Raw genomic sequence first — 16157 nt, forward strand, 5'->3', positions numbered from 1 at the left:
AAGGTGATCTTGGCCACACCCATTTTCTCTGTGACTCATTACTGTAGGTGTGAAGCCCTCTGCAGGGGCTGTGAGCAGCATGACTGTTGAAGTGCCAGTGTCTTATTAATGCCAGCAATATTAGCACTGCAGTATTAGCATGCTTTGGATGTTTCAAAGACAACACGTTGTGCTGTAGTGAAAACTCACTAAGTTGCAGAGGCTGGTCAATTACTGGTTTTCAGTTCCAATTTCTTTTAATTCCAGTTCTTGCGAAATGAATTGAAAATGACATTTTAGAGACATAGTCATGGTTGTGGCTGTTCAACTGCTTTCATTTGAAGCCAACTGAATTGATGAACAGTGACTTCAGTACAAGTCATTTGTTGCCACTGAGAAGCTCGTTTTAATGCTGCTGACTGCAATTTTGACCAGTGAAGTGTAGGAATGTGTGTTATTATAGTATGTTATTAAGTAGGTGTAGAGGTGCTGCTCTTGGGCTCCTGTGGATGGGTTGGTACAGTATGTTAAGGAGGTGTAAAGGTGCTGCTCTCGTGCTCCTGTGGATGGGTTGGTACAGTATGTTAAGTTGGTGTTCCATGACCTTGATGCCTCCCTCCCCTGCTGTTTGACTGGGAACTGGATCCTGGAATGTTATCTGTAATGATCATTCTTGTTTCTTTCCTCTCGTTTATCTTTACAGGCCAGAAATATCCAAACTGGGGAGCTGGCAGCAGTCAAGATGATCAAACTGGAGCCAGGTGAGCTGCTTCTAAACCCACCACAGATCTGTGCTTTCAGGTCAGGGGCTCTGGGTTATTTTACGTTTAATTTATTAGTATCAGCTATTATTATTTAATATGTTTTCCAGAACTTTAAGTCACTGACTTGCATTTTGGAACGCACGCTCAGACTGAGAAAGACGAGCAGCAGGTATGGAATACAAGGGAGCATTCTTGTGTGCAGGCAGAGATTATTGCTGTTACAGACCCTGACCCCTGCTGTGACATGAGATACCAGCTCTACCCCACACCAGCAGACAAGCATGGCTCTCTTGCACGGCTGTTAAGACTCATGCATACTTCTTAGACACAGAGGAGTTCATTTCTGTTAGTCTAGATTGTGGAAAGTTTCAAAGAAGAAATTGCAAAATTCATGTTGCTGCGCATTGTCTGTGAAGGGGCAGTGATAGTTGAGTCTACTGTGTGAGCAAAACTAATGTGGTTTTATAATGTGGAAGTTATACAGTAGTCTCCACGTAGAGGAACACATCCTAAGAGAACACTTAAACTGATTTTTCCCATTGTAAATGCTCCTGCTAAAGGAACAGGAACTTCACTTAAAAGAACACCTTCTTGGCACTGCTAGCGATTCGTTCACAATGCATACAGCACTGTTTTATAACCTGATAACTTATCATCATCAAACTGAAATTAAAATGGTTTATTCAGTCTTTTCAAAAGCGACTTGTCATCACTAGATATGTCATTTTAGGATAAGTGAAGTGCTCTAGAAAGGTAAGAAGTTCATTCATTTCCACCTTTTAATATAAATTTCAAATTATTATTCATGACGTATCATTCTGTAGAAAGACGTTTACAGACTTGTTGAGACGAGGTGACGACATCTCCCGTTTTAAAAGAAAAGTTAAATACTAGAAATATAGTTCAACATTTTTATACCAGTTTTTCTCAGTGTCTCTTCTTGTGATATAAATTAGCAGAAGAGTAGTCAACAAATAACTGTTTTAGAGATTTCGATGTTGGATTGGACTGTCACTGTAAATGGAGTTTTTGCAAACTCAATTCAATTAGCTGTGCATTGAATACATCACAGTGGAAGTTAACACAATAAGATCTGTGGCTCAGTAAAATGGGAGGTGTCTTTTGGCAGTATTAGTTGATCCCAGCACTGGCCCACACATCTTCAACTAGCTGAATCTTAAGGAGAGGGGAGTGAATGTTCTGCTTCTCATTTGTACTGCCAGTTTTCTTCATGGAGCCAGGCCCATATTTACAAAACAATTTTTTTTGCAAAGCAAATAAATCATGATGAATGGGTCTAAAAGGAGAGAGGCAAAGGAATTCTTAACAGTTTCTTCCATTTAAGGATTCCGAAGCTGTCCACCAGCGATACAGTTGCGTGCAGTACAGTGGCTACAGCATACAAGGCTGCTGCTGCCCGAAACTGAGTGAGGGAGAGCAAGCCTTTCGAAAAGCAGCACCGGAGAGTGAGGAATTGAACACTCACTGTGACAGCGGAAGTGGCCAGGTTCTGTGGTTTCAGCACTGCGTGAAATACTTTGTTTTTAATCATTCATTTGGTGCTTTGACTGCCCCTGTAAAGTTTGAACTTGTCTGCGGAAATAGCACATTGTTTTTTTATTTTTATTTCATCTCAGTGCAGTGCTACTTTCTCAAGTGTGTGTGTGTGTGTGTTTCATCGGCTGCATTTTGAAACATACAGATTGTTTATAGGTTGTTAGGTGGTAGATACTGCTGCGGCTAACCAAAGGGATGGAAGTAAGACTCCTATTGCAGAGCAGTTTCACCCATTTCAGGTTTTACTACAAGCTTGATTAGCCGCAGTTTATAAGTAAAAAGCTCATGTGTGTCTTGCTAAATGCCTAGTAAAAACAGGAATGGATCTGTACAATGGATTTGTTCTTTCCGACCCTGAACTAGTACAGTATATGATACTGTAGAGTACTTGCAAAGCAGTGGTTTACATTGCTGTTGATGACTTGAATGGGGGGTGGGGGGGGGGGGGTGGGGGTGGGGGGGGTGGGCTTAAGGGGTAGGTTTTGTATATCCTGGCAATCTCAATAATACCCAGTGCCTGGAGAAGAAGAGGCTAAAATGATCCGTCTGCTAATCTGGTATGAAGATAACCCAGACAGAAATAGTCAGGATGTGTCTGTAGGAAAGGAGCGGACCATTAAGCTGCTGGTTAGTTTGACTGCATCTCTGTCCTGACGCTCTTTGTCTAGCTTACTGCCCCTTTATGACACTGGTTGAGACTGATTCCAGCATAACTAATCTTTACTGATATGCATTATTCATCTGTAAAGGGAGGTCTTGTAAAAAGAGCCCTCTTTTATAGGTGTTTTGACAATGATGTTAAAATGAGCTGATCTTTTGCCAACATCATGTAAGTATCAATGAAATGTTTTTATGATGATTTTAAAAATCCTTCAAAATAGTTGCTGTTGGAAAATCCAAAACACTACACCCCACAGTGTCTTATTTTTTCATGTTTAGACACTACTGGGGTCGGTTGACAATGTTGCGTCCGTAACACATACATGCACAGGCCTTGGATAGGACTAAGTACTCTCATGATGTGCATTTTTCAAGGGTTTCTGTGCACTCCCTCCTCTCTCTCTCTCTCTCACACACACACACACACTCAGGCTTGTGTAGTGCATCGCTCATACCTGTCTACAGCACAGTGCTACTGTACGGGTGGATGCAGAGCTACAGCGCAAAGTTGATCCTTGTACTGTTTTTCAGTGTGGCTGTATGAGCCCTGGAGAGACTTTTGAACGCAGATGCCTCCCCCCACTAGTGTCTGATTGTGCAGAAAATGACATGACAGTGAATGCACCGTGAGTCACCAGCAGAGAAGCACAGTTGCACAATCACAGTGGGACAGGCAGTGAGGGAGCCGGTTTAACATCATGAGTGGAGCTTCCTCGTGCCAGGGTTCAGAGCTGGAGCTGACCGGCTGGTGTGCTGTCTGATTACTGCAAACTAGATTTTACTCTAGCATCCTGGACATTGTGGCATCAACCATGTGATATTGCTGGATCATGTTGGAACTGTGGTTAATGTATACCCAATAGCTGATGTCGTTTGTTTGTTAAACATTGACCTAGCAGGTCATTTAGTAACAAAATCAATTGAATTTGAAATCTCCTTTCTATCGACTGGTGAAGCTGCAATATGTACAGTAGTACAACACCATCTTCCTGTTTTCAGTAACGAGAATCCATAAACATTGAATCCTGTTGACATTAAAAGTTTATAGTATCTTTGCGTTAGTTAACTGTTGCTACGGGAACCAGATTGCCTATTTATAGAATGGCAAATGGTAATTACAGTGGTGACTAGGTAACACTTTTTATAGTTTGGAGGGAGGAACGGCTGCTTCTCTAGGGAAGGAAATAAGACTCCCATTGTATAGCAATTTGATCCATTCCTGGTTTTACTATGAGTTTAATAAGACACGCCTGAACATGTTACTTACACACAGTGAGTCGTCAAGCTCATTTTAAAATCTGGAATGGGTGTTATGCAATAGTACTTCTACTACCTGGTAAAATGAGTCACGAGGAGAGGTTGAGGGAATTTGGGGTATTTACTGTAGTGTTGAAAGAAGAAGGATTAAACTCCAGGCAGTCACTATTTTTGGGGGCTTTGTATCCTGACAGTTCCAGTTTATCTAGCTCTGGTTCTCGTCATGTTTTGCAGTTGCTGCGCCCTGCATGGAAGGGAGCACTTCTTGGACGGACGCACGCATGCACGCACGCACCCACGCACCCACGCACCCACCCTGTAAAACCTGGAATTAATCTAACTGCCGTGCAACTTCTATGAGGCCTCCTTGCTTGTGAATACTGTATCAAGAATAAAGACCTACAGTGTTAAAATAACAGGAAGTAAAATGCATGAAAAAGCATTCCATAAACAAGCAAGCGTTTCATTTTAATAATACCCGATCTGCAAATAGCTTACATGGTGGTCTGGTCCGAGGCTAGGAAATGTGATGCTTGTATCCAAGTTGTCTCAGGTGAGTTATTGCAGTAATGGAATGACTGTGAGAATCAGCACTGGGGCTCTTCACCTGCCTGCAAGCATGCCCTGCAGGGCTCCAGCTTGTGTGCACTTGCAGTATAGGCTATAGGGAGGGACTGCTTGAAAAGTACTGGCCATTGCTTTGCATGGAAGCAGAATGTATTTGCATCTGTTGGGATTTCACTTCATACCCCTTATAAGAATTATAAGGTAATGCTGCATGCCTGCTGTTTACAGGGCTTAATTATACAAATACAGAGGAAGCATGTTCTGCCTACCCTTCCACTGTGTAATGTATAATAATCCAAATCATTAAAATGAGTTTGTTTTAATGGAGCCCTTGGTTTTCTCTGATCACTTGGAAAGATCTTTACAACACAAGCTGACGTGATCATTTGAACACTCCACTGAATCATGCGTTCATTGTACCTTTTTCTATTAATAGAGTTAAACATTTTAAAAGTGACAGATCAAAGACAAGTTTCAGGTCTCATGTTTTTCTTTCTTTTTTCTATAAAGTCAGTGGGTGGGAAGTTCTCTTTTTTTTTTCAATGTTGACACTCTGGTAAGTTCTCAATGTATGGTCTTGGAGTCTACCCCCCCCCCCCCCCCCCCCCCCGATCTATAGCCTTGTAAAAAGTGATTACGCTGCCCAGCTCTGCATTCCGCGCAGTGCTGCCCCCCTCACACCCCCGCGTCAGATGTACTGGAGCCAGTCTTTGAGAAAGTAGTAAACCCTAAATGTTCAATTCTTTTGTATTTTTCAATTCCTGTACCAGTTTTTTTTTTTTTTTTGACCAGCTATTGACATTTTTGCATTAGATCCTAAAACTTGTAGACTTACTGTATTGCTGACTTCTTTTTGTTATAGTGATACAAGTCAACTGTATTTAGATCCGTTGGGGTTTTTATAGACCACAATATTCTTTAGTTAGTGTATTTCCTATGAAAAGCACAACTGCTACCAAACGCTATCTGGGACCTTACCAGTGGTACTGTAGCTGCTGAAGGCCCAGTGTAGTTACTGGTTAATGTGGTTGCACCTGGGACACTGCTAATGTAACTGTAGAGTGTGCTATTAGAAAACCTTCATAGTTTTGCAATACCGTACAGGGAGTCAAGCATGTAGCGCTGTGGGCTCTTTAAGAAAGCATTGAAATTCCAGTGCTGGGAGTAAGCAGCAGGGAGAAATGAATCTCTGTGTTGGATCTTATACTTAAACTAATAGGTTTCAGTGCAGAAGCTTGCTGTTCAATTGGTAGCAGATGCTGAACATTTTTGGCATGTGAAGCTCAGTGTGCAGGTTTTTCTACCCTGTTCTGTGGTAGATTTAAATTTGTACTGTTGCTCCAGAATTTAACCTTCCACCTGAGCCCCCTCCTGCATCTATAACAGCCTCTCTCCTGTGTAGATCCATTATCCACAGCTGCACAGTATCAGCCAGGCTTCAGGAGAAGGCTTCCTTGTCAGGCAGTTCCAGTCTGACTGTGGCTTCATTGTACTGTGCTGTATGAACTGCCTGGCAAAGTAAGAGGAAAGAGGAGATGTAGCATGTAGCAGCATCTCCAGTGAATCTCCACATGCAGATTCCTCTCTCTGTTTTTCATGATGTGTTTGGAGCCGCTGATGGGGAAGGCATGGGGGTTGTGGGTTTGGAGGAGCAGACTATCTGCTGAGAGCTTGTTTATCACGATCAGTGCAGGATGTTATGGTGACGTCATCAACCTGAATCTTATGAGAAAAACCACCAGAGTACAGTGGGGGGCCTGTGCTGCTGCAAAACAATGGTACAGTAAAACACCAGCATCTGAACTAAAGAGGAGTCCAACCACAAAGAGATTTATTTACATGTTTGGAAAGTTTCTGGAGAAACAGACATAATGTAACTGTGCAATGACACAAGTATTAATATTGTAATAGATACTGAAGAGGCAACAATATCATTTACTGCGAATGGGATCTTGGCATCGGTTCTGTTTACTGTAAATGCATTCCTGTTTTAAACATGCTCACTCCAGTCCCCAAGCACAGTTACTGTTAGTGGGGGTGTATCTGCGTTGCAAAGCTGCAATATTTACTCGCGAGGAAACCGGATTCCGGCTGTTCTGTAATCCTGCGTTGATTCTTATTTAAAGCACACTGAGCTTTTGTTTTTTTGTTTTTTTGTTCTTTGCTTTCGACATTTCTGCCAGTTATTAAGTTGCCTAAATCGTTAGCCATTTCTAAAGCCAACATTTCATGTTTTACATGCAGCTTTATTGAGAACAGCAATGTGTGTGTTGGCTTCTGACACTGTATCAAGGGGCAACACTTTTTGCCTGCTGTTTCTGAAGTAAAACCAGCTTGAAATACAGAGCGGCTACTAATAGATGTCCGGGATTGAAATAATACTCCTGTTGTGTTGCGGTTGGATACATTCCACCAGACACACCCGACTTTGTCACCTACAAATGAAGCTCCTGCCAAACCCTGGAATAGACCAGGCTTTAAGCAGTGGGAACCTTATTTCCATCCCTGTAATGAAGTGTAAAATAAAAATAATTACAAGTGCTGTATGAGACTGTATCTAAAGCTATCTCCATTCTCATTTCCAGGAGATGACTTCTCCATCATCCAGCAGGAGATCTTCATGGTGAAGGAGTGCAAACACAGCAACATTGTCGCCTACTTTGGCAGTTACCTCTGGTAAGGTCCTAGCCAGGAACTCAAACTTACCTAGTGCAAAGTTTACTAGACTAGAGCGAGGCTTGAGACTTGATGCTGCCCTCTAGTGAGTGTAGAGGGAGATCATTTGGCACCGTTGTGAACAGCAAGGTCTCCATTATGTATAGATAATACCTTGTGTACAGTGACAGGCACTAAAGGGTCACACCTGATGCCAGGTGTTTGCTTTGTTTGTGCTGCTTTCCTCTGCGTCACTCGCTGTGCAGAAATACAGGCTAGACCAGCTGGGATGATTGCAGCAGAGTGAAAGAAAAGGCATTTGATTATTACTGATATTGGATGGGTTCATTTGATTTATAGCTCACATACAGGACTGCCAGCACTGGATCACAGCACGTCATGGAGAGAGTAAACTGGGATTTGGGCTCCTCATCCACTGGGGCTTACTCTGCCTCTCATTTGTACTGACTGGCCTGGTGGCTGTATGAACTGTTTTATCATAAAGGTATTTTAATGATTTGACAATACACAATTACGCAGACCAATATAAAAATACAGCACTCATTTGACTAGCTATTCTATACTTCAAGTGGAAGTGTTATTTTTTAGGAAGATCCTGAATTGATGGTGGTACCTTTAGCCCTGTTGTAGCTTTGATTTTAATATTCATTCTTCAGTTAAACTGGCTCAGTGTTTTCAGATCTTTGAGCCAAGCATTCCTCAATAGGTATATGTACTTGGCAGCTGATCAAACAGTACAGATGTGTTAAACAGTGCTGCCACCTATATGTTTCATAACAACTGTAAACCATCTGAAATAAAACATTTCTGTTGTTGTTTTGATTTTGACCCCTGATTTCCTTGAACGAGTTTAGTCAAGAAAAGCCAGTTACCAATCAGCCTGCACCTGACTGATCTGAGCAGCCTGTAGCACCTGCATTAACACCAGTAACAGCTATCTGACTGCGCCTGACTGATCTGAGCAGCCTGTAGCACCTGCATTAACACCAGTAACAGCTATCTGACTGCGCCTGACTGATCTGAGCAGCCTGTAGCACCTGCATTAACACCAGTAACAGCTATCTGACTGCGCCTGACTGATCTGAGCAGCTTGTAGCACCTGCATTAACACCAGTAACAGCTATCTGACTGCGCCTGACTGATCTGAGCAGCCTGTAGCACCTGCATTAACACCAGTAACAGCTATCTGACTGCGCCTGACTGATCTGAGCAGCCTGTAGCACCTGCATTAACACCAGTAACAGCTATCTGACTGCGCCTGACTGATCTGAGCAGCCTGTAGCACCTGCATTAACACCAGTAACAGCTATCTGACTGCGCCTGACTGATCTGAGCAGCCTGTAGCACCTGCATTAACACCAACAACAGCAGGAAACAACAGAGAAGATGCAAATTGACAGACTGAGCTCAAGGTTCTAAATAGACCATAAACAGGGTTCGAAATGAATCCACATCAAAGCATAGCCTGTTGACAATAAAAGTACAGATCCGCCAGGTAAAATAACCCCTGGATTCATGGATTTAAAATGTACACATTGTATTGCTACTATTTATTTAAAATATATACTTGTGTTTAAATAGAATACCGAATGGCTGTTGCCTGTTGGCGGTTTATGGTTTTTATTCCCCTTAGTATGTCCTGCGATAAACCACTCCCCTGTCAGGGCCCTTGATTTACTGGGACGACATCCTGCAGTGAATAAAACCATACACCACGTAACTGAACATCCAGTATCCTCTATATAATGTGTGTGTGAGAATTTCATTAAACAGGTTCATTACAAGGTTTCTATGTTGGTCTGTACGACTCCTATTGGCACATCCTGGGGTGGTCAGATCTGGACTGTTTTGTAGCAACCTTAAGAAAAATAATCGACTGATGGGCCAGTACTGTACTGTATCAAGGTTCTGTTGAATACAGCAGATAATTGTAACACCTGGGCTTGAGGTCATTCACTGATATGTTATTGTAGACGTGAGGCTTTATACTGTAGAAGTCAAACATCAACACTGAACAGATCCCAAACAGCGGTGCATTCATTTTGACAGGATTTATTAGGACGTGCTTGGCAAGAAGTGGAAACCCCATGTGTGAATGTAGCCATCATTTCTGGAAACAGTTTTTGCAACCCCCTGTTTACTTTGATGGTTTAGCCCACAGTAAAAGTTTTTGTCATGTCCTGACTCCAAGGCAGTGAGTCATGAGCACCGTTCAGTTCTAGCAAGTGAAGCACTGGAGCATAGTAAGTCCAGTCAGGTATCTGTTGTTCTGGCAGAGCGCTTGTGGCTTGTGTGGTGTGTACGGCATGCGAAAATAACAGCTGGTTTCTTGTTTCCTCTGTGCTTTCTCCAAACAGCCGGGAGAAGCTGTGGATCTGCATGGAGTACTGTGGAGGAGGATCACTGCAGGATATCTACCAGGGTAATGTAGCCACCCCGCTCCCCTCTCTTTGCATATTCAAATAGAGGTAGAGACTTCTATATTCCCACATCAGATACAATGTTACTCAGTACATCCCGAGCGGGTTCCACACGGCTCCAGCTTTCTTCCCGTGCACGTTGATTAAACCGATCGGGTGGAGTGATGCAGCTGCTTCCCTGTTTTCATCCAAACCTGAAGTGAGATTTGCTGCTTTCATCCTGCTTTCACTTTCCAGAAAGAAAAATTCCCAATAATGATCAGGCTAATCTCCTAAAGCTAGAAGCTGTTTGTGAGGTGTATAGGTGCACCAGGGCTGTGTGAGTCAAACCTTGCATGGTTGCACTTTAGTAACTCGTGTGTATGTGTGAAGTGCTTTGAGGTCGTGTGTGGATGAAAGGCACATTGTAAATGTGAGTGCAATTCCATTTATTTCTGTCTTTTATTGTTTTGTTTGCTTTTCTAGTGACTGGACCTCTTTCTGAACTGCAGATCGCCTATGTCAGCAGAGAAACTCTGCAGGTAAAGTGACTGCTTTTGAAAAGCAGAATATTTATCAGCAGCCTGGTTTAGATAGGTCACAGGAACTGTGGTTTACTCAGGTTCAGACCAATTTCACACCAATTTTAATTAAACTGAAACAGGTTTAATTTAAACAGTATCAATTTTTAAGTTTTTCAAAACTTTTTATATTCTAATAAAAATGTACTTAAATGCTTGAATGTTTAGCAAAACTTTTTATTAACTTGCATATCATTCTAATTTCTAATAAATAAGTACTATTGTCTGGTAAGATCTGATTTTTGTTTTATATTTTCAGGGCCTTCAGTATCTACATAGCAAGGGCAAAATGCATCGAGACATTAAGGTAATTCCCTATGCAGCGGATCATGTGATATGTATACAGGTGTTTGTCTGGGACGATGGAAGTATGCTGAGCACACATACTGTGCTGCAGAAGTCAAAAAAATATGATCATCATTTTAGTTTGAAACTATGTGTAATATTTTTATGGTTAAATAAAGTGCAATTGCTACCCAACAGGAATGGAAATAAGACTCCCATTGCTTTGCAGTTTGATCCATTCCTGGTTTTACTGTAACACACCAGAGCGTGTTACCTAACCTATACACTGTGGCTAATCAAGCATGTAGTAAAAACTGGAATGGTTGAAACTTCTATGCAAGAAAAGTCTTATTTCCATCTCTGACCCATTCAAGTTTATTTTATCTATAATAGTTTCAGTTTTGTGTTCAAGTTGTGTGCGTGCGTGAGAGTCTCTCATCGGTACTTATCAAGGAGTGCAAGTAGAATTCATTTCTCAGAATTGAAAATGTTAAGGCATGGAGCAAAACCACAGGAAATTACAAATGACGGCATGCCCTCAGACACTGATGTGCTGGGCTGGTAAAGACAGCTGAATGACAGTTTGTATTCTGGGCACCGGTTAGGCAGAAAACAAAAGCCTCCTGCAACAGATCTCAGTGGGCCTTATCGTGGTCTCGCCGGGTCTGTCGGTGTTTGACAGATCATCCCGGACTCCGCTGAGTTCTGTCTGCACACAGAGGCTCATCTGTATCCTGTTTGCTGCTGCCCTCCACTGCAGGATGCAACCACCATGTATTCAGAATTCACATTCAGCACTGTCACACATTCATTCCTTCTGCCAGTGTGTTGTCTAAACTAATGACCCATTTAAAAAAGAGGAGAGCCTTCTTTCTAATTCTAGGCTACATTCATCATATAGGACTTATATCTTTTTTTTTAAGCACCTTAGAATTAGGAAGCTTCAGGGGTGATTCTTCAGGGATGGAAATAAAACTCATGTTGCCCAGCAGTCTTATCCATTCCTGGTTTTACTATGAGCTTTAATTGGAATAGCTATTGACCCATGTGTTTTTCTTGTGCCCTGGTTGGAATAGCTATTGACCCATGTGTTTTTCTTTCTGTCCACATACAGGGTGCTAATATACTGCTCTCTGACAATGGGGATGTGAAGTTAGGTGAGGTCCTGAGCTGAAACTGTTCAACATTTCATTGTCAGTGTTCTGGGTTGATGTGAAATCCCGTTTCCACGGGTAACAAGGCTCTTTCTGTTGCAGCTGATTTTGGAGTTGCAGCCAAAATAACGGCGACCATCGCAAAGAGGAAGTCCTTTATCGGCACTCCGTACTGGTAACAATCTCTCTGTTTTTTGTAGCTGACATTGTTCATTTATAATCCCTGGTGTTAATAAAGCAACTACAATGTAGTGTAACCACTCCCTCGGATCCCATATTTTCACGTTTCCGATGAAATCCTGGAACCAGTACAGTCAGATATGGCAGGTACTTCAGTATTGGTGGAAATTCTATAATATGTATACTGTATTACAATAGGTACTGAAGCCTTATCACTGTATAAACTTTACAAGAAAGTGTCCTCATATTGAGCTCTCTACAGCATACTGTAGTTTACATTGATGCTCGTTTCAATACTAATGGGAACAGTAATGCTTTCTAGTGTCTTTAAAAGGGAAACAGTATTATTAATAATAATAATAATTATTATTATTATTATTATTATTATTATAAGTGACAAGCAGGGTTTAACGCTATAATTCCATCTCGGGATTCCTACAGAAATAGAATTGCACTGTTCTGATACACTGCCTTTGCTCTCTTACTCTCTTTGTATGAACAGAGGCTCTCTGGGCTGATTCGTATTGTTGCAATGTGCTCCAGGTTTTCTTGTCTTGTGTGGTTAATCTGATCCCTGTAAGGTGACTCGAGTGGGTTACACAGGAGTTGGATGCATCTCTAGGTTGAGATGGCAGGGGGGAGTAACATTGAGTCCTTGGCTGGTCAGACCTGCAGGTATAAAGAGAGCCTGATGTCACCTCTGCATGGCGCTAGATCAGTTTTCTACACTGACATGTGTGAAGTCAGTGTTAAATAACAGGTTATTTATAGACCTCAGCTTGTGTGTGATGCAGTTCAGTTCTCCAGACTGCAGAACTGCATCCAGACTCGGCCACTAAGGTGGCAAGCTGCTTTCATCTTTATTTTTTCCCCTGTGTGTGTGGCCCCCAGTGTAGCCCAGCTGTGTTGCATCACATTTCCAGTAAGGTGGGTGGGGAAGCGGGTGGCTGATTCATTATAATGAGGACTCTTCTCACCACCTTGCGATGCACGTCATATTCCACTCCAAGAACCACACTGCAACATATCAGTAATGATACACCATGCACACAATGAGAATGTGGTTTTCTGTCTTTTTGTAAACTCCACTGGGGATGAAAAGCTACACTGTATAAACTCATTTCTGTAGTGTGATTTGAAGAATGTGGCGGACAGAATTAATATGTTTGTGAGCTACTAAAAGCAGCAGAACTTTCCTGAAGATCAGGCTGCACTGTGAACCCTATTCACAAAGCTGCTTTATTTAGAGACTGTTTTAAAAGCTGCAGAGCTCTCCTGAAGATCAGGCTGTACTGTGAACCCTAATCACAAAGCTGCTTTATTTAGAGACTGTTTTCCTCACGACTGTTTGTAAATGCTGTCTGATATGTAACTGTTTAGAAATGTCTTAAAATGGTTTCATCTTATCTAGTTCTGACTCAGTGAAATACAGGATAACATTTTAATAATGTAGTGTGATCTTTGGAGCAGGTAACCTGGCCTCCATTGCCCTGGCCATGCCCAAGCTGTGAGACTAGAGACAAGCAGATTGATTGGAAACCAGATATGTTGAGCTAACCCAGTTTCAGATGACATCCTTGAAACACGTAATGGGATTTTTTGTGTTCATCCATAACTTCCAAACACGCTTGAGTAAACTAAAGAATCTTCTTAGCAGAGAAGCCTTACAGTATGAGCAGTGTCTTTTAGATCGACTGGCGCACTTTTTTAAAAACTTTTTCTGTGTCTTCTAGACTGATTGATTATCTTAATGTTTTGTTTCCCAAAGGATGGCTCCTGAGGTGGCTGCAGTGGAGAAGAATGGCGGTTACAACCAGCTGTGTGATATCTGGGCCGTGGGCATCACCTCCATCGAGCTGGCAGAGCTGCAGCCGCCCATGTTTGACCTGCACCCCATGAGGTACACTGCTTCAGCACGGCTGGGCAGCCTGACTGCATCACACCTACATAACGTGCAGTCAACACTTGGCATAGATCATTCCAGGAGACTTTCAGTGCTTCACTTAAACAATGTGATGCTCTGAACTTTCACCTTTTGATACCTCTTTGTACCATGTCTTGTATCCATGAAGAATTAGCCTGCCAGTAAATATGTAAGACACCAGTGCATTTATCTGTGCTTTTTCAAGACGACCATCACAGATTCATAAAACCTTACAAGACTGTGGCTCTGTAATAGAGATCATATAGTCCATGCAGAAATGTGTGCTGTAGCATAATTAAAATCACTGTTATAGTAAATATATCATTAATATCCAACAAATCATGCTGCTTCCTTTTCAGAGCCTTATTTCTAATGTCAAAAAACAGCTTTCAGCCACCCAAACTAAAGGATAAAACTAAATGGTAAGCACAACTTTCTTTACTTCAAAATTAGCTGTTGTTTCTCAAAGTAAAATAATCAGTTTTACTGAACTTGTATTGTGTTTCATGTGTATAGATGTCTTCATTATATATTCTTTGCGTTTTCTATTGCAGGTCAAACGTATTCCATAATTTTGTGAAAGTATCACTGACGAAAAATCCAAAGAAAAGGCCCACTGCTGAGAAGCTGCTCTCGGTAAAGATCTCCCAGTCCTGGTTTGACATTTATTCATAGCTATTGAAACTAACAACACACACAGACTCCAGTGTGGTATGTGACAGTGACCTACGATTTCCCAAAGTTACACTACATTTTGGTCATCTAACTGGAACCATAAACACAAGCCATTTCACAGATTACATGAATTTGCTTAGTTGCGCTTGAGTGAAAGGGAGCCAAGTGCAGCAGCCAGGTTCATACTGTATTCAGTGAAGAGCCATGTTCTAGAATCGAGGCGTTCCAACCTTGTTCTTCGCTGTTTAAACCTTAATGCAGGTTCTAGCAGTTTCTAATGTCATTATACATGTTAAACCAGGTGCAGAATAGCCCACCAGCATTGCCCACCTGTGCTGTGTTGGTATAGATGCCTATCTGTAATGAGAATGGCTGACGTGTCTCCCTTCTGATTCTGCCCCCTCTCCAGCACATGTTTGTCGGACAGACTGGGCTCAGTAGAAGGCTGGCTGTGGAGCTGCTGGACAAACTGAACAACCCAGACCACCCTCCCCATTACAGCGAGGTGGATGATGACGACCTGGAGGTAAGGCAATCATTTGTGTTAGCGAGTGAAACAGTAATCCATGGTCACAGTGTATTGCCCGATTTATTTATGGAACTGAAAACGTATTCGCAATAGTCGTATTCTCAGCGATCATCATGCTTTTTCTCATTTGCCGCTGAAAAGCGTAAGCACCGCTGCTGCTAAAGTATCTGTTACCTTCTATCTCTTTTTATATACAAGCTATTTATCTTTCTGTAAAGAGATTCTAGGGGTTGTTAGTAGTTGTAGGGGAGCCAGTGTGCTAAAAGCAGACAGAAAAAAATTAAATGGGTGTGAGAGAGAAAGCTAGAAAGAAAGTTCATGCCAGTTTTGTATTCCATAGCTGATACTTGAAAATATCATTATTGTCCAACCAGCTGGCTGTGCAGCAAATGGACTCCCCTCATTAGCAGTGCTGAAACCCTCTGCCTCCCAGTCCTTCAGCTCGAGCCACTGGACCATACAGCCTTCCAGACCATTTTCAAAGTGTCAGCCCTCCCCATTCCTTATCTTACAGACCTTTGCAAAGCACCGCATTTTGATTTTGGCCAATTGGCATGTAACATGTTTCAGTTGTCTTGCAGTTCTGCTGATGTTTATTCCTTCATAGGACATTGTTGGGTTGACGGTATAAACACCAGTAACATCTCTTGACCTCCCGGCCTCCTTGCTTAGTGTTGGAGGCCTGCCTGACTCGGGTACTTGCCGTGCCTGGTGTCGGATCTTCTTGGCAGGGGATTAGACAGTGATGGCACTGGTGACTGAATGGCAGTCTTTGTGCAGCTTGCTCCCACGCTGTCTGTGGCTGCAGTGCTCTTGAAAACCACAAGACCCAATTAAACCTGTACTAGGTAGACAGGGATGTATTTTACTTTGGAGCAAATTGGTCACAACAAATGTAAACTTTAAACATCCATGTAGTTTTATTAAACTGGCAGTCTTCTGTTTACGGGTTATACTAATCTGTTGGCAA

The 16157-nt window shown here is 42.1% G+C and overlaps 1 protein-coding gene across 6 annotated transcripts in view; it reads left to right on the plus strand.

Moving 5' to 3' along the window:
* The window catches only part of map4k5 (mitogen-activated protein kinase kinase kinase kinase 5), a 47493-nt gene that overhangs the window by 8710 nt on the left and 22626 nt on the right, over positions 1 to 16157 (plus strand). For all 6 annotated transcript variants that reach the window (XM_041265168.1, XM_041265170.1, XM_041265169.1 and 3 more), the window contains exons 3-13: positions 683 to 740; positions 7370 to 7460; positions 9818 to 9882; positions 10346 to 10401; positions 10700 to 10747; positions 11840 to 11882; positions 11982 to 12054; positions 13828 to 13959; positions 14343 to 14405; positions 14538 to 14619; positions 15068 to 15184. In XM_041265168.1, coding sequence (XP_041121102.1) covers positions 683 to 740; positions 7370 to 7460; positions 9818 to 9882; positions 10346 to 10401; positions 10700 to 10747; positions 11840 to 11882; positions 11982 to 12054; positions 13828 to 13959; positions 14343 to 14405; positions 14538 to 14619; positions 15068 to 15184 — 828 coding nt within the window. The remainder of the gene's footprint in view (positions 1 to 682; positions 741 to 7369; positions 7461 to 9817; positions 9883 to 10345; positions 10402 to 10699; positions 10748 to 11839; positions 11883 to 11981; positions 12055 to 13827; positions 13960 to 14342; positions 14406 to 14537; positions 14620 to 15067; positions 15185 to 16157) is intronic.

This window comes from Polyodon spathula, chromosome 12, assembly GCF_017654505.1.
Source record: "Polyodon spathula isolate WHYD16114869_AA chromosome 12, ASM1765450v1, whole genome shotgun sequence".
NCBI lineage: Eukaryota > Metazoa > Chordata > Actinopteri > Acipenseriformes > Polyodontidae > Polyodon > Polyodon spathula.